The sequence below is a fragment of the Cololabis saira genome, chromosome 12 (assembly GCF_033807715.1).
Source record: "Cololabis saira isolate AMF1-May2022 chromosome 12, fColSai1.1, whole genome shotgun sequence".
NCBI lineage: Eukaryota > Metazoa > Chordata > Actinopteri > Beloniformes > Belonidae > Cololabis > Cololabis saira.
Window position 1 is genome coordinate 13,382,573 of NC_084598.1, and position 20,464 is coordinate 13,403,036.

At 41.9% G+C, this 20,464-nt stretch overlaps 1 protein-coding gene across 1 annotated transcript; it reads right to left on the reverse strand.

Annotated features, from left to right (window-relative positions):
• Positions 1-255: 255 nt before the first annotated feature.
• Positions 256-17,306, reverse strand: mthfr (methylenetetrahydrofolate reductase (NAD(P)H)). Its single transcript, XM_061734771.1, has 12 exons — positions 16,963-17,306; positions 15,375-15,636; positions 13,390-13,628; positions 11,521-11,631; positions 11,250-11,443; positions 8,536-8,786; positions 6,789-6,923; positions 6,399-6,579; positions 3,546-3,728; positions 3,353-3,454; positions 3,159-3,278; positions 256-971 (listed from the first exon to the last, which is right to left on the reverse strand). Exons 2-12 carry the CDS (start codon positions 15,620-15,622, stop codon positions 705-707), a joined length of 2,031 nt encoding a protein of 676 aa, XP_061590755.1. The 5' UTR covers positions 15,623-15,636; positions 16,963-17,306; the 3' UTR covers positions 256-704.
• Positions 17,307-20,464: the final 3,158 nt, after the last annotated feature.

A 20,464-nucleotide genomic window follows, 5' to 3' on the forward strand; every position in this document is an offset into this window, starting at 1 on the left:
TCCTCGTCGTCTCCTCTGGGACGTCTGTGAGCCGGCTTCATCGCTGATGTGACATGTTGTAAAGAGAGATGCAGTGAGAGGCGACTGGGAAGAGCTTTCTAGTAAATAGTTTCAAATTAATTAATAATTGATATTTTTACATGTTTTCTTTTTATAAAATGTTATAATTAGGATCTCACAGCATTATAATGTGATTCAAGTTCCACTCAACATCACATTTAAACCTCTTGTACATTAAGATCATCCAACACACACAGCTGGAATTCATCAATATATTTTTAAAATCGGGCTTTTAATCAATAACAAAAATAACTTAAAAAAAACAAACAAACAATGAAAGAAATGGCATTTCACAACTGATTTTCTGAGGTTGCTTTGTTGTTGGTTAATGCTGTAACAGCAGCAGTTCGTTGGCTCAGACCTGAAGAAGACGCTGCTTTTCAGGAGAGAAGTCCTGAAAGATGGGCGCATGCATCTTCTTGGTGTCCGACAGCACACATTTATGTTTCCACAATGTTTCACACAAAATATATGCACACATCTATGTAAAAAAGTTTAAAAAACATAGTTAAATAGTTTTCACTTGAGCTTATTAAAAGGCACTTTTTTATAAAAATACATTAAAAAAGAAACCATTACATCAGGTTTTTTGCGTCCTAAAAATATAGTCTGAAATGAATATAGTTTATAGCATTGGATAGAGTTTATTCGGGAAGCGGCTGGTTGCCGAGCGGCTCAATGCCGAGCGGCTCGATGCCGAGGGGCCCGAGGCCGAGCGGCTCTGGAGGAGCGTCGAGGAGCTCAAACATGTCGTCGATGACCTCCCACAGACAGCTGTCCAGAGGAAAGTCGTTGTCCACCAGATTGACCAGGAAGTAGTTGTCATGGATGTACTTGATTATCATCCGTGAGGGGGACTCGTCCTCGTAGAGTTTGGCCCACTGCTCAATCCACAACGCGAAGGCCTCGTCCTGAGGAGACAGTCAGAGGCCGAGTGATTGAACAAACAGTCCACATCACAGAATACTTTAGTAAACATACACAGAACTCTGCACTTATAACGGATATCTTTACTGAACTCTGTGCTGAGAACAGAGAGCTGGTCGGTCGCTCCGAGGCGGCAGCGAAGACGGAGGAGATGGTGGTGGACTTTGGGAGGAACAAGCCCCCGCCCCCTTCTGTCACCATCTGTGGGACGACGACTAACACTAGACTTATATACATGTATATACATGTATGTATATATATATATATATATATATATATATATATATATATATATATGATCTTTCTATACCTATATATCTTATATATAAGACCTATATATCTTTTATATCTTTCTTCCGATTTTCTTGTTATTTATTTATCCTTTTTTTTCCTTCAAGGAACTCAGTTTGTATTGATCTGTTTATTTTCACTGCTCTTCTTTTCTAGTTCTCTGTTTGGGTTCTGTTATCGCCGTGTTACTGGTTTTGTCTGGGCTGGACGATATGCTTATATCTAAGCTTATAACACGATATATTTCCTAATTTTGGTCGATATTATATAATTTCGATATCAATATGAGCTACATGAAAAGAAGACAACTGTGCCCTGGAACCTCAAAAGGAAATTGTTTCAATAAATCAGCGTTCATTGTTTATTTTGATTCATACCCAAGAATCGGCATATATGTCCGGTATGTACTGTTATGGAATTATTGTCCAGCACCACGCAGAGCCTAAATGTGGCACACACCACTTGGCCATCTCTGGTTATTTGAAATGAGCTATAAAAATAAGTTTGACCTCATGCTCCAATTCTGATAATGAAAGAAAAATCCAAACAAGAATAAAAAAAAAGAACAAAATCATCATCTGTGTTTTCCACAGATGATGATTTTGTTCCCTTTTTTAATTTAACTAAAAGCTGGTTTCTAGTTGTGGGACTGCAGGAGAAGGTTTTCATCACCTAAGAAAATAAAAGCCTGCAGGTCTGGATGTGCAGCCAAACCGACATGAGGACGGTTATGTAACATCCACAAGAGACAGGAAGCAGCTCCACAAAAAGACCTTTATCAGGCCCTCGTGCATGTTTCAGCATCTGGTTAACCACTTATTCTGAGTTGAAGTACACAGTGTGTTTGGAAATATGGATTCATAAATAACACCAGTAAACGTCTCTGCACTGGCAGGCTAATGACAGATAAGCGCGGTTTTCCTACCGCGCTTATCCCGGCAGCTTTATGTGGCGATGGATCGCCACATAAAGCTGCCGTCTGAAGCGTTGTGCAAGGTCCCGTTGGTGGTAACCAGAGGTGGTAGTAACGAGTTACATTTACTCCGTTACATTTACTTGAGTAAGTTTTGGGAAATTTTGTACTTTTAGGAGTAGTTTTGAATCACTATACTTTTTACTTTTACTTGAGTAGATTTGTGAAGAAGAAACTGTTCCTCTTACTCCGCTACATTAGGCTACGTTGAGCTCGTTACTTTTCTTTTATCCCTTTTATCCGCGTACGCGTCAATCTCATGACATCACTGAGTGATTCTTTGGGAAAAATATTTGTTTTTGCATGTTTTGTCACATTTACACAGACTCAAACACACACAGAGTTCATGGGCTTGTTCTAGTTCTGGTTAAAAAAGAAAAGTACAAAGGCTTGAAATTTTGTGCTACTTGTGCCTAATTTATTTTTTTATTATTTATTAAAGTACTTGAATTTACTTTAAGATTATTTTAATTTAAGCTATTTTTTATTTTTTATTAATTTTATTTTATTATTTTATTGATTTAATTTGCCTGAAGATGATTATTTTGTACTTTTGTCTGTTTGAATGGTTGTGTTAAAAAAATAAATCAGACGTTACTCAACAGTTACTCAGTACTTGAGTAGTTTTTTCACCAAGTACTTTTACTCAGGTAATTATTTGGATGACTACTTTTTACTTCTACTTGAGTCATATTATTCTGAAGTAACAGTACTTTTACTTGAGTACAATTTTTGGCTACTCTACCCACCTCTGGTGGTGCTAGCGTGTGCTAGCGACTTCAACGATACCGTCAAAGTTGTGTTTCATTTAAACTGATGCAGCTTGATAGTTAAAATAAATAATTCAAGGCTTTTAAACATGAAGCTACAACCTGCACATCACTGCTCCTAACCAGGACCGGCTTACCTTCCAGTACATGAAGCTGACTGGATCCACCACGGTGGGCTGCACGATCTCCCTGCCCGGGAAGATCCCCCACGTCACGGCATTCGGCTGCATCTCGTGCGCATTGGTCAGGTTCCGTCCCTGCACACGAGACAGTGATGGTGACACAAACACCCAGACGGGGGACTGGCAGGACTCCGTCCGAGCAAACTTACGTGAACATTGACGATGTGGTAGTTGACACGGGGCTCGTATTTCTTCAGCACCGTCAGGAGGGCGGTCACGTTCTCACTGGAGGTGAAGAACTCCAGGTAAGCCTGTTGGGAAAGAAGAGAAGAATGAAGCAGGTCCTCGGGCAAAGACACCCCCCGACCTCCAACCCCCCGACCTCCAACGCAACGCTCCCACCTTCTGAAAGACGTAGCCCCCTGGGGGGCCCCAGCCCACGATGGGGTCCGTGGATGACTTTCCGTTGATGTTTGGCTGAGAGTTGATGGTGAGCACTCCTCGCCTGTTGACCTTTTCCAGCTGATCCTTCAGCAGGTTGGTCTCCTGGGCCAGAGGCTCGTCGTTCCAGGGCAAACACATCACCTAGCAAACGAGGAAGACTTCAGTCTGCCATCTGGACCATGTGACGTTCATCCAAACGGTCAAAAGACTGGTCTGTGTCTTGACAAAAGCTGAGGGAGATCTAAAACTCATTGTAGAGGCAAGGTTGCCACGGTTACAGCAGCTATGGACCTACTCAAACAGGTTTTTAGCACAGTGGGACCCTGTCTCCTTGTGTTTATTAAATACTGTCTGAGGGCAGGATCCTTACCAACTGTCTTTAAACATGCTGTCGTCAGGCCACTGCTCAAGAAATTAGGGGCCGGATTCACAAAACATTCTTAAGAAAAAAAAAATATTCTTAAGTGTCATTTTTTTCTTAAGTTCAGTCTTAAGAAGAAAAAAGAGAAGAAGTCATATTCTCAGAAAAAGTATTTTATCAACTTTCTTCTTAAGTTTCTTCTTAAGAAAAAACTTAAGAATAAATGGTATTCTTGAAATAAAAGTTCTCAAATTTGTTCTATACTTTTTTCTTAACTTTAAGACAACCTTGTCTTAAAATTTCTTCTGTGAAAAGGTAAGACTGTAATATCACCTTTTTCAACACATTTTAGACATGTTTAGACTATTAGGTCATAGTTTGAGGATATACTTTGTAATTAATTACACAAAGAGCCTGTTAACTGTTTGTTAGCGTGGTATTTAATTATTATTGATTTTCCCCAATAGTAATTTTTTTCGCACATTAATCTCATCCACCAGAACCTTGAAAAGTTCCTGCATCTCTTTTTCTCCTTCTCCATGTTTAGTGAGTGACTGACGGTTAAAACGCAAACTACCTGTATAAATGTTGTTTGTTGGTGCGTGCAATGCAATGACATATTTTAAGAAGTTCTTAAGTAGTAAGAATAAGAAATTCGTAAGAAATGACAGTTCTTAAGACGGTTCTTAAGAAAATATTGAGGAATTGCACTTAAGAACTTTCTTATGAACTTCTTAATTTTAGATCTTAAGACATTTCTTAAGATCGTTCTTAAGAACATTTTGGTGAATCCGGCCCCAGGTCTTGATCCAACAGTACTCTGCAATTTCACACCTGTGTCTCATCTATCTTTCTTATCTAAGGTTCTAAGAAAAAATGGTTCTCATCCAGTTGCTCTCTTTTCTGGAAAATAATCATATTTTTGAGAAATTTCAGTCAGGATGTACAAACCGACACCGGCAATGAATCTGCTCTGCTAAAGTTCCAGAATGACATCCTGCTGAGCCTCAAGGCTACAAATAGTTCTGCTAGTGATGCTGGACCTCACTGCTGCATTTGACCACTCAGTCCTCCTAAGACGCTTGAACAACAGGTTGGCCTGCAGGGATTTGTGTTGCAATGCTTGAGATCCTATTTAACAAATACAAGTTCCTCAGTTGTCATTGATGACCTCTTCTCCACTTCAGCCCCCTTGACCTCTGGTGTTCCACAGGGTTGCATTCTGGGCCCTGTGTAATTTTCTTTACACATGTTTCCACTAGGATCAATTATTTCGCACCAGAATGTCTCCTTTCATCTGTATGCAGATGATCTTCAAATCTATCTGCCAGTTATGCCATCATCAAGTGCACTAGAATCCATTCACAGATGCTTAGAGGACATTAAACTTTGGCTGTCTCACAATTTCCTCCGGTTAGACGAGAGTAAAAGAAAATGCATCATATTTACTCCGACTAAATCCTCCAATCACCCAGTAGCACATTATGTCCTATTGTCTCGGATCTTGGTCCCCTGGCCCTGCACCTTAACCATGTGGTAAAAAATCTGGGCGTGACATTTGACAGCGCTTTAAAATTTGAAAACCAAATCATCTCGGTTGTTGGAGCCAGCTTCTGTCAACTTTAACTTCTCGCTAAAGTCAAGCCTTTTTTAAAGCCGGAGTGACCTTGAGAAGGTAATTCATGCTTTTATCAGCTCTCGGCTCGACTACTGTAATGCTTTGTACTTTGGTGTCAACCAAACATTACTGAATTGCTTACAGCTTGTCCAGAATGCTGCTGCTGGTCTGCTAACTAACACCCGGAAACACGACCACATCACACCTGTGCTGTATTCTCTTCACTGGCTCCCAGTGCAGTTTAGAATCCATTTTAAACTTTTACTATTTGTTTTTAGTGCTCTTAATGGACTTGACCCGTCTTATCTAATGTGAGATTTTAAGTTTTCATCGACTTGGCAGATCTTTACGCTCCGCTGGCCAACATCTGTTAGAGATACCACAGATTAGATCAAGGAATTTTGTGGACCGTTCCTTTGCAGTCGCTCGCCCAAGACTGAAACACACTAACATCGGAGTTACGTACTCTCAGCAGCCTCAGTTCAGGTAAAAACTGAAGACGTATCTATTTAGGATGGCACTTAATAGTCACTTTTAAGGTAATTTTTACCAATTTGGGATTTTTACTTTACTAGTAATTTCTAATCTCTGTGTGTTTAATTATTACTGTGTTTGTTTTAGTATCTATTTGTTCTTAAACTTCTGTGAAGCACTTTGGTCAACCTTGGTTGTTTAAATGTGCTATACAAATAAAGATCGATTGATTTATTGCTGCATTAAATTGACCAGTGAAAGTAAAACCTCTTAATGTTAGTCAGACACCAGAACAGGAAACAGAAAAACACAAGCTGTCCCGGGTCTCCTGTGAGAAATGCCATCGGCGCCGCGCTACCTTTTGTCCGTTTCGGTTGGGCTGGGCGGTGATGTAGCAGGTGAAGACCTCGAAGACGCTCTCCTCGTTCATCAGCTCCTCGCCCCACATTTGCAGAAGCGCTTCCTTGGACGACTTGCTCTTCAAGTAGAACAGGTAGTAGTCGTTTAACTCGCCAAACGCTGGAGACGAAGAGTTTCCCCTGCAGACCAAGATTTATTAAAAAAAAGCATGAACAAAGTCGCAGATGTAAAATAATGGGCGTTTTAGAAATGTTTCTGAACTTTTGTTCAGTCGACGTGATAAATTTGATCTGTTTGATGAACTTTAAAAAACTGAAATGAAAAAAAACACTGAAAATTACTAACAACAACAGTCTTTCACTACATGAGTAAAGAAATTCAGCCGTACCATCTGCCGTTGGGGAAGTCGTCCCAGTCCTGGGTCCGGTAGATGTAGCTCTTGGGCCTGGAGGCCCAGAAGATGGGCCGGACGTCCTCCACCTTCCGCTTGGGATTGGCGCTCGTCGCCCAGGGAAGAGGCCGCCTGGCGCACAGAACGAGACCTAAGACTTCAGAACAGATTGAACCTACTCCAGATCTCAGGTGTCTGGCTTCAGCCTAGGAGCTTCTGAATATTGATCAGGCAGCTGCTCAGTCAGCAGCTAATCAATAACAGATCCCAGCCTAATTTACTGCAGCCGCTGAAGCTCTCAAAACTAAATGCAGCACCATTAAATGTTTGATTTGTACTTGGAAATGCAGTTAAAATCACTGCACATTTTGACTTTCAAATATCAATAGATGTGACATCGTCCAGAAATTGCGTACCCGTCCTTTACGTTTAGGCCAGGGGTGTCAAACTCATTTTGCTTGGCGGGCCGGATTTGACCAATTTTTTTCTCGCGGGCCGCACGATCAAAATAACAAAAACGGTGCGAATTTTTTTTTTCTAATTCTTTTTTTTTTTTACTATTGTTATCTAATCCAATATTAGTTTAGTTAATTTTAAAGGAAATATGCACTTTGTTTACACTCTAATTATGTAAAATATATTTCTTCAGGATCTTTTCTTGAAATTTCTCGTTTTTTTTTTTCAAATTATGTAAGATACTTTTAATATCATTTTGCAAATATAAACAGAAACAAGTATTTTTTTTTTTATATTTCGCTTTTTTATAGGAAATTTAATTAAAAGTAAATCTTTCTTATTACATCCGAGTGTTTCTTTCTGATTTAGAGATTTTTCCAGTACAATTAAGTGTATTTATTTTAAAAAATTGGCGCGGATATTTACGCCAGTGTGCCGAAAAAGTCAGCACTTCTCTTTTAACTGTTTTACTTTGTCACTATCCTCGTATTCAAAACTGAAATTCTCTGAATAAATATCTTCTATCATCTTTTTTAGCAGTGATATTTTTCCTGTGAAAATATATAATAGTAGTCAGTTAATAAACATAAACGACCGTCTACAAAGAAATAAAATCGGCAAATGCATTCTAGAAAACTAAAAAAAAATGGCGAAAATTGCTCTCTTTGTGGAATAACGATGGATTTGTAGAAGAAATATATTATCGGATATGCTGCGATTCATGCCAATTATTTATGCCTTCCTTTTTAGTAAATTAACATTTCGTTTTTTTGCCTTGGAAACTTCTCGCGGGCCGCATGAAAATCTCTCTCGGGCCGCAGATTTGACACCCCTGGTTTAGGCTCTACGCCCTCACCAGCTCTGGTTTACTGGGCAGGATCAGCAGGGTTTAAGTCAGAGGGTTTTTAGGGATTACAGAGTTTACTATAATTGTCCTTGTTATAGTAAAAAAATAAATAAATAAAAATCCTGCTCGGTTTTGTTTTGTTTGTTTCTTCACCAACGGATCTTTCCCTTATTAATGGCTGCTGTTTGCAGGAGATTTAGTCAGCTAATCATGTTTATTCTGCTTTCTAGTTGTAGTTTAATGCGACTTTGCCAGTAACTCAAACAGGAAGTGATGAAACCAAACAGCTGACTTTTCTCCACTGTAACCATGGCTACCACGTTAAACGGAAGACAGAAGAATCGTGTAAACGGTCATAATTTGAGGAATCAGGTAGTTTAGGTCAAAAACCTAATTGTAGGATTGTGTTATTTGAAAGCCTTGGAGCTGCGCCGGACTCACCGGGGGTCTTCCTTCCAGATGCCCAGGTGACGGAGCACCTCCATGGTCGCAACCTCTCGGTTCAGCGTGTAGAAGTGGAGGCCTGGTACTTTCCCGCTGTCCAGCAGCACGCGGCACATCTCCACGGCCTGATGGATACCGTAGTTACGGATCGCAGCGTCGTTGTCTTTGATGGGCTCGATGACTTTGGTGATCTCCTCTGGAACCTCGAGCTTCGACAGCTTGACCAGCTGCCGTAGAGACTGGTAACCCTGGAGATGGACGGTCAGACTTTAGCTACATTCCTGCAAATCACCAGTTTAGGACACAAAAGGAAAAACTGAAAACATCCCAACCATCAAAATTATCTAAGCTTTTCTGACAGCTGTGCACACTCTTGGCAGAAACCAACCATCACACCTCCTCCTCCATGCTTCACCGCTGGAAGCTCACACGTGGTTTAACTGAAACTCTCTCATTTCAACGACTCAGACCAACGTTCACGTTTCCACTGAGCCGATGTCCGCTATTTCTATCCCCCTCGCTTTCGCTGCTGACCCTCAGTCGCTTTTTCTGTAGAGCAACTGGACCGTGAACGCCTGTTTCACACAGTCCACTGAATCGCTCACGCTCAGATATTTCTGCCACTTGAACCCTGCAAAGCGTTCACATACAAAACCAAGACGCCGACGGCTGAGCGACAAGTCCAGCTCGTGCGATGAGTCGAGCGACGAGTGGCAAAATGACCTGAGCAGACATAACACATGTCAGCTGTCCAACAGGAACGAGAAAACACACTGTTGTTGAAATGGAAACTTGGAATGAAAATCCTGGTTTGCATTGATGTTTTCTGTTTTAAAGAGAGGACGATAGTAAAAAAAAAGAGATTTGAAGCTTCACTGAACACACAGAGAACATAAATGGGAAACTGTGGGATCGGCCAGCTGTGATGTTTCATTTAAAGGATGGTGTCAGACAGTATCTATCCACAACTACAGATGTTGGGAGATGACACATCTGGTCACCCGGTGGCGTCATTCATCAGCTTTGATGAAGGCAGACCGATTAAACCTTTAATACCTGACGGTTTTTCTCTAAAACGTTCGCTGTCGTGGCTCTGTAGCGACATTATTGTTTCCCTGACGAGACACGATTTGACACGTTGCCTCTGGATGTTGCAGGAACGTTAACTGATGCAATAATACCCTATATTGCAAGTTAATCGATTATGGGTCAGACGCATCACTAATACACACAGTGAGAAATCTTTTATAGAAAAAAGTTAATTGTTTTGACGTCGCCCTTGCGGCTTTAATAGACTCCTGAAGTACTCACACGTGTGCATCATGCACAAACCTGCACATACGTGCTTCTGCCTGCTGTGACCTCAGTTGGCCTCTACTCTGACTTTTACCTGGAAACTCCAACAAAAGGCCGCCGAGCAAAGCAGCAGTCGATAAGTTGGAATGTAGGTTAAATTCCTCAAAAGCAACTCCGCTAATAAACATGTTATCAGTGTTCATAGAAGGTTTTTACAGCCTTGAACCTGGAGCTGGACGGTGCGTACCAGCCGCGTCTCTTTACTGTGACGCTACATATACTGCTCAGCAGTTCCTCTGCCATGTTTCAGCCTCAAGGTGTCAGTTCAGCTTTTATCTTTCAGGCTGCTAACCTGTAATCACACAAACTGAGTCATACTGTCCCCTCTCGTTCACAGCAGCACCGTCAAAATCTGGATTCTGGTCATGAAAAGACAAAATAGAGTGTATGCTGATGATCTCCGTGTGACCTCCATCACCCTTAAAGCCGGGCATACACTGTGCGATTAACGACGAGAGATTAACACCTCACGACGAGCTCCCGATCACAAATCGTGAGCTCGCAAGAAAATCAATCGTGTTTGAAATCCTGGTCGCTCCTCGTGAAGGAATCGCACAGTTGAAGCAGCTACGACCCGATTTGCCTCATCCTTTCACAGAGAGCATGCGCAATCTCTGATGTCACGTCAAAAAACTATTATTTGTAGTTTAAGTGTTGCAAATTCACATTACAAATCATGTTTTAATAGCAGAAAAAAAAAAACGCATTTCCACTTACGGTGCGGGTCGCCGCGTACCCTACACCGTAGGCTCTGCGTTGGTGTAACGCGGAACCATAAATCAGCCTTCAGTGCGCGTTCTGCGCTGTTCTGAACACTTCTCTTCTCTGTTGTGCTCATTTTGCTGGGACGTCGCAAAAGTTGTGTGTCGGCAGAGGGACCCGGGACACAACTTTTGCGGTATGCGTTCATTGTTGTGTTTAAAAATGATGCGCAGTGCCGACCCAATCAGAAACGGTACAGATATTTTGGGATTTTTTTTATACATATCAAAAAATGTAATTATAAAAAAATAAAGGATCCCATAACCTTTGATCAGGTGGGCAGGACGTACGTTTGGGTTGGAACAGCCCACCCCTGCCCCAAAACCGGCCTCGAGTTCCAGTAACAGAGGTCCGACGGGAGGATTATGATCGTATAGTGTGAGCAGACGGGGCATCAGAGCATCGGGTCATACAGTGTGAGAACGTAAATCATGGGCTGTGAACTTTTGAACTCCGCGATCTAGTCGTGCAGTGTGAGATGGGGCAGTCTCAAACAATTTAAAATATTGCACAGTGTATGCCCAGCTTAACGTGTAATATGATGACCACCGGACAGCAGTCGCCCCCGGGCTCCTAGGGAAGCAGGCAGGTACCTGAATGGGGAAGATGCCAGGTAGGATGGGGCACGTGATACCGATCGCCCTGCAGTCGTCCTGGAACTTGAGAAACGTGTCGGCTCGGAAAAACAGCTGCGTGATGACGAAGTCTGCTCCAGCATCCACCTTCTCCTTCAGGTGCCTGAGATCTTCCTCGTAGCTCTCCGCCTCAGGGTGGCCCGTGGGGTAGCCTGAACACAGACGCGGGTTCCACTGAACAAGCTCCTCTTAAAAGTGTCAGACATCAGTCAGCAGGGGGGAAACATACCAGCTACACAGATGTCAAAGTATTCATCGAACTCTGATCTGATGTGTTTAACCAGGTCGACGGCGTAGTTGAAGCCTCCCTCCTCTTCCTCCCAGTCGGTTCCCATCGGATCTGTGGAGGGATCAGAATGTCACGCCTCAGACAGAAGTCCTCATTTCACTGGTTACTGTGAACGGTGAAAACTGGTCCCACACCACACGGCAACAGATCTGAGCTGATGGTTTGGACCTGGCGGGTGGAGCAGGTCCCCGCTGGAGGACTGATGCTCATCAGGACAAGAAGACAGAATCACGTGGTCTTTTTGCAGCACTGCTCTGCCGCCTCGCACCATTCACTGATTTATTTCTGTATCAATGTGCCTGCTGTGTGTTTAATAGCTAAAGATGCACCCAAAGCCAGGGTTCATACACATTTTAACCAACAAATTTCCATGACTTGGCAGCAAGTTTCCATGGCTATACATGACCTCTAAAACATCAATGTATGAATGAAATATAGTAATAAAACTATGTAAAAAGTCACCACAGTGGAGATCTAATGACAATTATGGTTTTATACAAAATAAACATTTGTTTAAACTAACACTGATATACCAGCACTATGTTGTAGTATATGTTGTATAGTAATCTAATATAACTGTAATAACTGTAATAATAACCGATCTGCATGATAAGCAAGACGCTAGGCACGTCACGCGTGAGAACGCGCAAGACTTTTCTATACGAAATATTTATTGATCAATAATCAAGGCTGTTATTACTAAATGTTATCATTAAGTGAGAAAAATAAATTCCATGACTTTTCCAAAACTTTTAGGATGAACTTATGTTTCCACGCCTTGAAAATGACATTTTCAAATCCCATGACTTTTCCAGGTTTTTTCAAAACGTATGAACCCTGCAAAGCTTATTTTAATGGCCGCTTCAGGTTATCTAAGGTTATCTGACCAGCCAACAAAGATTTTCTTCCTGAGAAATACTCTAACTCCCTACAAAGCCAGCAGAGGTATGAATGAGTGAATTAAAAAGTGAATGCTTGGACACTGCTAGCATAAATTATGCAGAGGAGCTGCTTGCCAACGGGCCGACCAGGCAGATGCTTGGGGCCCCGACTCAGAAGGGGGCCCCCGAGGGCCTACAGACTTTGGACCGCAACAGATCAGTGACAATGAGGAGAATTTTCAATAACAGCGGTGGGCCGGCGGAGAACGCCCTGAATGGGCCCTGCCCCCATCTCTCACTCTCGGAGCTAGTGCGCGCTTCGTAAACAAAGCTGAGTAAACTCCTCCATCAATGCTGTAGCTGTGGATTTCTGCCACAGAGGTGAGGTCAAGTAACTAATACATTTCACGTAAAATGACAGGAACCAGGCCTGACTACTTTTGGGACCTGGCTGTACTGATGTTTCTGTGTGGTTTGAGACTTAAAAGACAGAAAGCAGCAAAGTAGGAGAAGTTCACCAGACGGTGGTCGCTGCTGGTGGGAGGAAAGGTAGCCGGGGCCACAATACCATATCTGTCTTCTTCATCTGAATGAGGGGAAAAGGTGTAAAAGTCCAATGCAAGCCATTTTAAAGACATGCATGCCAAGTTTTTTCACATAATACAAAGAACTTTGGAAATGTTTTTTGAAAAACACATGGAAAGCAAACACGGTGGCACAGAAGGTTCACCACCACCAGTGTGCAAATACACCAGAACACAACTGTGGCAGTTCCTGGCATCTGCAGCAGGTCTGCACACAGATAAGCTCTTCACACAAGTATAAATCAAGCTTTCCTCTCCTCTGTACCAGAAACTCCAGGTGAAAAGACAGTGGGTTGTTTTATTCTCTGCAGGCAACTGAGGAAAAAAAGCCTCAAACTTCCTACCTCCTCTCAGAGCCATGATGTTCTTGAGGCCCAGGTGCTTGGCTTTGGCCAGGTAGCCTGTGATCTTCTCTTTGCTCTGGTTGCAGCAGGTCAGGTGGAGGATGCTCTCCAGGCCGCAGTAGTTGACTGCAGTGCTGGCAATCATCATGGACGAAGTCTCCTTATCTGAGCCCGGGTCCCCGGCCGGGTGCCACGTTATGTCGATGAAAAGGGGCCCTCCAGAGCCCATACGGTCAAATCTGCAAAAATGTAAATACATGCACAAAAAATAAATAATACAGCTGTTCAATTCCTCAACAAATTTGTACATCATTTGAGATAACTGTATTTGCATGTAAAAGATGCTTTAAACATCTTTTTTTTTAATTACTGTAATTTTGAAAGAAATGATAGAACCTGCCTTAAAGGGAAAGTTCGTTTTTTTACAACCTGGACCTTATTTCTGGCATTTTTTATGGTCGTATACTCACCCAGGCTAGTTTGGTGTCACTTGGAGTCCTTCGGAAGATATTAGGGGGTTTTTTGCGAGCCGCTTCTCCATATAATAGTGAATATTATTACATATTGTAGTGAACGGGGCACCGCGGGACACAGACGATGCAGCGTCTAAATAACACATGATTGCCGCGAAACTCGTCTCAGCTCACTGAACGGAGGACAGAGTGCGCGCACAGAGATGACGTCATGAGTTCAGAGGTCTTGTTTACAAACTGATTTCCTTGTTACACACACAGCCCCGGATGTAGACAACAGGTCCTGGAAGCAGATCTAGTGATTCATAAAAGAAATGAAGAGTTTCGCGGCAATCATGTGTTATTTAGACGCTGCATCGTCTGTGTCCCGCTGTGCCCCCATCCGCTACCGTTATATGGAGAAGCGGCTCGCAAAAAAACCCCTGATATCTTCCGAAGGACTCCAAATGACACCAAACTTGCCTGGGTGAGTATACGAACATAAAAAATGCCAGAAATAAGGTCCAGGTTGTAAAAAAACGAACTTTCCCTTTAAGCTTGAGTTTCTAAAACAAGTACCTGCACAAGTCTAACTGCGCGAACGAGTCTGCATCTATAAGTGAGAGCTTGCAGACCTTCGTGAGCTGCTGTAGTTGGCTGACTGACAGGAGACACGCCCCCAACCAGAGAGCTTTTAACAGAGACAATAAAAAGGATCATAAAACTCCTTCAAAAGGGCAAAGATGGTGCTTGTTTCCAGCTGGCTGAGTCTACAGTATGAAGAAAGTAAACAAAAGGGAAAGGTTGCAGGTTGTCTCTCCCACCAGAACCCTCAAGGATTCTTGGGAATACGAGCTGGGAATCTCAATTTCGAGGGATCAATTTAGTTTATACCTCGTCCATTTGTGCCAGACGTGGTTTGTTGCAGTGCAAGATATACATGAAGCATTCATACCAACACTCAACTGCTCAACTCTTTCTTGACAGGAGTAGTGACTGCAATAGATGCCAAAAGGATTCTGCTGATCATGCACTCGTGTTTCAGCCCTTAACCAACTGACTTTTGGTCCATTGTCCATCACCCTCTCACTGCACTTTTTGCTCTTTTGCCACTTCAGCGCTTTGTTCAATAAAAGATTTGGAAATAAATGGAAGTGATGCCTGAAAAACAAAGCATTGCAAAAGAAATGAAAAACTATATTTGGGATCCAAGTGTAAGGGACCAGCTGAACGAAATCGGATCTGACAGATGGAACATGATTCCTGGAGAATATATTTGTTCATTAATTCAATTATTGTTTCAAGGAACAATAAACTTATTATGAATGTATGGTTCATCATTACATAAATTATCCCTTTCTTTTGTCTGAAAAGATAGACGCCACTGAACAGAGCAATGTAAATACATGTTGTAGAATGTTAAATTGTTTGGCTTTAGAATACATTTGTTATATGACAAACATCCTCCAGTGCCAATCACGTTTATTGTGATGAAAAAGCAAATGTGAGCGAGCCCGGTGTGGTCCCACTTGCCTTGAGATGAGGTTGACGGCGCCGCTGGCCGTGCGCGGAGGGAAGAACTCCAGGGAGAACCAGTGGTCTCCGGACTCCATCCTCTTGCGCATCTTGTCCCGCAGCCGGTCCGTGCGGTCGGCGTCCAGCACCGGCGTGGAGGACCGGGAGCTCTCCTTGGAGCTCTCCCCGCCGCTGTTGCTGGCTCCGCTGGAGTCGCTCTTGCACGACTGCCAGCTGCCATCCACACGCTGCACTTGGTTCACCATGATGACAAATAACACTGGAAAAGAGGCACAATAGATTTCCACTGACTGATTGTACTGTGACAACAACCCCACACCAAATCAAATGGGTCTTATCTACTACAAGAGTTGTTAACTTGATATTGACATTTCAGTTAGGATTACTACTACTACTACTACTACTGTCATTTAGCAGACGCTTTTATCTAAAGTGACTTACATCTGAGAGAACAACACAAGTACAAAATCCCATAGGAGGGTCCAGCTGGATAAATGCTGGTCAGACTGCTGTGAGTCCAGTTGGACATGACCAGTGCTAAAATATACACACACACACACACACACACACACACACACACACACACACACACACACACACACACACACACACACACACACACACACACACACACACACACACACACACACACACACACACACACACACACACACACACACACACACACACACACCACTGTCTCAGAAAATGTGAATATTGTGATAAAGTCCTTTATTTTCTGTATTGCAAAAATGTCATACATTCTGGATTCATTACAAATCAACTGAAATATAGCAAGCCTTTTATTATTTGAATATTGCTGATCATGGCTTACAGCTTAAAAAAAACTCAAATATCCTATCTCAAAAAATTAGAATATTCTGGGAATCTAAATGTTAAACTGTAAGCCTTAATAAGCAATATTAAAAAGGCTGGACCTGGCAATATTAATAAAAGGCTTGCAATATTTCAGTTGATTTATAATGAATCCAGAATGTATGACATTTTTGTTTTTTTAAATTGCATTACAGAAAATAAAGAACTTTATCACAATATTCAAATTTTCTGAGACAGTCCTGTGTGTGTGTGTGTGTATATATATATATATATATATATATATATATATATATATATATATATACACATACACACACACACATATACATATTTTTTTTCCTTTTATATAAGAGAGCTACGTCTAAAAATGTGTGCAGCATAGATGCAGAAGTGCTCCTTAAAGAGCTGAGTCTTTAGGTTGCTCATACTTTCATTTTGGATGAAACCCTTTAAAGTCTGACTGAAATAATACACAGAAATAATAAAAAAATATAGTATAACTATGAATACATTGGGTATTATCATCATCATTGTTATTATTTATATTATTATTATTATTATTATCAGTGTTTTAAGATTATGGCCTCAGAAATTCAGTTGCCAAACATGATACATCCGACACAATCACAAAACATTAGCAAATAAATACTGATAACACCAAACAGTTGATGCAACAACAAGCCTCAGAGTTTTGCACCGCATTAAGTTAAATATGTGCAGACCTCCACCCCCCCAACCATGACTCTACCTCCTCCGTCCTTGCAGCAGGTTCCTCCTCCTGGAGTCAGCAACACAGCAGGTGATGGGGATTTCTTTGAGTTGATAAACTAATATACAGACAGCATATCTCATCCGTGCGCTCACATGTGCAGGACAACAACGGTAGCACAGCAGCGCTAGCTCGCAGTTTGCTCAGTCACAGGTTACACACCGAGGCGATCCCGGCCCCCCCTCGGCACACCGAGCAGGACCGCACTCCGGTGCGTTTGGTGCAAGACAGCCGGCCGAAGCCGCCCTGGATCTCCCAAACGACTGATTTAAAACCCAAACCACAACCCGAGACATCTGGCTGCTACAGCGTGTGAAACAGTGCCGCGTTCGCTGTACCTCGGAAATATCTCAATTGTGCCTCACGTAATCTCGCGGTTCAGCAGGTTCTCTAACTAGAATAACTACTCAAGAATAACGAAAAACAAGATGTATACAAGATGTATTGTGCGAGTTGCTTCTGTGGATTTGTAAAACAGTCGCTTGAGGTGATACGTCTCCCCAGAAATGACGTCTTTGAAATCCGACTACTTGTTTTGATTGTTCCTGAGAAGAGATAAGAACTGTTTCCTGATGTAAGTGAAGGCAGCCTAGATATTAAGGCTGATTTATGGTCCGCGTTCTACATCAACGCAGAGCTACGCCGTAGGGTACGCGGCGACGCGCAAATGACCAGTCCATTGTCTGGACTGGATTGCACCCTGTGAATACAACCAACACAATGCGATGTAGTGGGCGTAACGAATTGATGCTATATTCAAATCCATGGGATTGGCATTAGATATAATTTCGAGAACACGCGTTCAATCCATAAACCTACACCCTAGGCCGGATTATCCATATACTGACCCGGGCGAGGGCCCAGGGCCCAGGGGCCCCAGCCAATGAGGGGGCACCAAATCAAATAAATAACTGGACCATATATGTTATATTTTGTTATTTTCTCTATATATTTGCTGGAAGAGGAGCAAACAGGTACAGCAGTAACCAATTATATAATAAAAATACTTGAAAATAATAATACAATAAAAATAATTGCGTTTGAGTGAGTGTGCTGTTCCCTACCTACACATCAGCTCATTCAGGCCTGTTTGATTGTTTAGTCATATACTGTAATAGTTTTGCATGTAGTCCTCAGACATATATATGATGGAAATAATGATAGTTAACATGTGGTGTTACATTGACATATGAGTTCATTCTGATTGGAGCATCAGTGTAGTATGGCGTTTGTAGACTCATGTCTATCTGTGGTGTTACTCTTAGTTGGTTGCTTGTCTTACATTTATTTGTAGTATGAGTGTTGAGCATGTACTTCAGCAATATGTAAATCTATGTTCTTTATAACCATAGTAAATTTCCCTTTTTTTACTGTTAAATGTGGGAGGAGGGGGCACTTTAAATCTGGTCACCCTGGGGAAACACACTGAGTTAATCCGGGTCTGTCTACACCTATACAGTTTATGGCCTTTACCAAGCGTGGGGTAAATATTACAGCTACTTTCCATGTTTTAAACAGTTATGAACAGAATTAGACTGAAAAAGCACTCTGCGCAGTCTTTTGTTTTGATAGAGCAAAAATATTTTAATTGAACTAAGCAACCTCAAAGGGACTGAAATCATGGAATAATTAACCCAATAACCCTGCCAAGCCTTGGCCTTTTAAAATTGCCTATATTTAACTTTTCCTACACATATTGGCAATTCATAAGTCCCAGGTACAATTGAATGCAGCGTTTCATTAGAAAAACAAATCATGTGGGCATAATGAATGATAATTACAAACATACTCAATTTTGTTAAATTTCATTAAAATAAAACAAACAAATCAAAATCCCATGTCAGTTTGTCATGGACCATGGAGTCCTGGTTTTATATCTATTTTCATCTAGAGTCATGTCATTTCATTTTTCTTTGACTCTAAAACTTGTTATGATTCTGTTTTGTAGAAACGGGTCAAATTGATGATACACGTGTCCCATTAACTTATGATCATTACAATGTCTCAGCTTTCACCAGTACCGGTATGACCATGCACGTGGACCTTTGTTGGTACCCTCTCAGTTCTGGTCACTGAAATGACTTGAAACTGTCAAGTTTACTGAAACTGACCAGTGGGGGAATAATATAAAACACTAATGGAACTGGCCTTTTTGTAACTCGTGAGACTTGTCCACCTGTAGACAGGCTTCATTTTTGCGTCTGTGAACATAGAGCTGATGTGACTCGTCAAAATACTCCAGCTGTCGCATCTATCCAGAGGACAATCTCCCAGAAGCTCTGTGGTTTGTCAAAATGGACTTTGACAAAATCCAGTCTGGATTTTTAAGGATTTTCTTCCGACAGTGGAGTCCTCCTCGGTGGTCCTCTCTGGTGATGGATGATCTGACACTGATGGACCTGGCGGACTACAGGTCACCTTCAAGGTGTTGGGAAGCACTGCTCGCTCACTCATACAGATGTCTTCGGACCACCAAATCGACAGTTTTGGAGTGTTGGAGGAAGCCGGAGAACCTGGGGAGAACCCAGCTGGGGATCTTCAAGGTGACCGCCACACCAACGTGCTGCGTTGACTTTCTTATGGTTCATCTTGTAAAACATGCAGATGGACGACGGCTGCAGGAAGGCAGGTGATCTTCTTGGTTTGCAGTGCTGGTCCTGTCACAGCGCTCAGTAGTTATCTATCTGCATTCATCCTCCCATTGCTAAAAGGAGGCGAACCCACAGTTGTGAATAACTACAGGCCAATTTCAAAATTATGCATTTGGCAAAAATATTAAAAAAAAACTGGTCTGTGATCAACTGAGGGAATTTTTAGACTTAAACAACATTTTAAACCCCCTTCAGTCAGGTTTTAGGAAGCAGCACAGTACTGTTACTGCTGCCCTAAAAGTTTTTAATGATGTGTTTGAGGCATTGGATACCAAAAAGTGTTGTGCTGCCCTGTTCATTGACCTGTCCAAGGCATTTGACACTGTGGACCACAGTCTCTTGTTAAAAACTCTCCTTAAGATTGGAATCTCCAAACAAGCCACCACTTGGTTTGCAGATTACTAGGCATGTAGAATGCAATGTGTTCAGTTGGGTGGGGCTAGTTCTAACTTTCTTGAGTTCAAAAAAGGTGTACCTCAAGGCTCAGTGTTAGGGCCCATTCTGTTCACAATTGACATAAATGAGCTGTGTGGAAATTTGTCAAATGCCTCATATCACTTTTATGCGGATGATTGTGTAATTTACTGCTGCTCACCCTTGCACACGCTTTTGAATTCTTGCAGTTTGATGTAGTGAAGTCTCGTCTGGAGGAACTGAAACTGGTTTTAAATGCTGAAAAATCCAAAGTTATGTTTTTTTCAAATTCATCAGTTCCCCTGGAGAATACCCCATCAATTAAAACTGTCCATGGTAAAGCTCTTGAGCGGGTCACTAGTTACAAATACCTGGGATTAATTATTGATGGGGAGCTTACATTTAAAGCACACATT

What these genes read in the sequence shown, in the direction of transcription:
- mthfr (XM_061734771.1), bottom strand. Translation starts at nt 15,622, where the DNA reads ATGGTGAACCAAGTGCAGCGTGTGGATGGCAGCTGGCAGTCGTGCAAG. An exon ending in GCCGTCAACCTCATCTCAAG is followed by an intron (nt 13,629 to 15,374) that starts GCAAGTGGGACC and finishes ACATTTTTGCAG; the next exon opens with ATTTGACCGTATGGGCTCTG. An exon ending in GGGGCTACGTCTTTCAGAAG is followed by an intron (nt 3,455 to 3,545) that starts GTGGGAGCGTTG and finishes CTTTCCCAACAG; the next exon opens with GCTTACCTGGAGTTCTTCAC.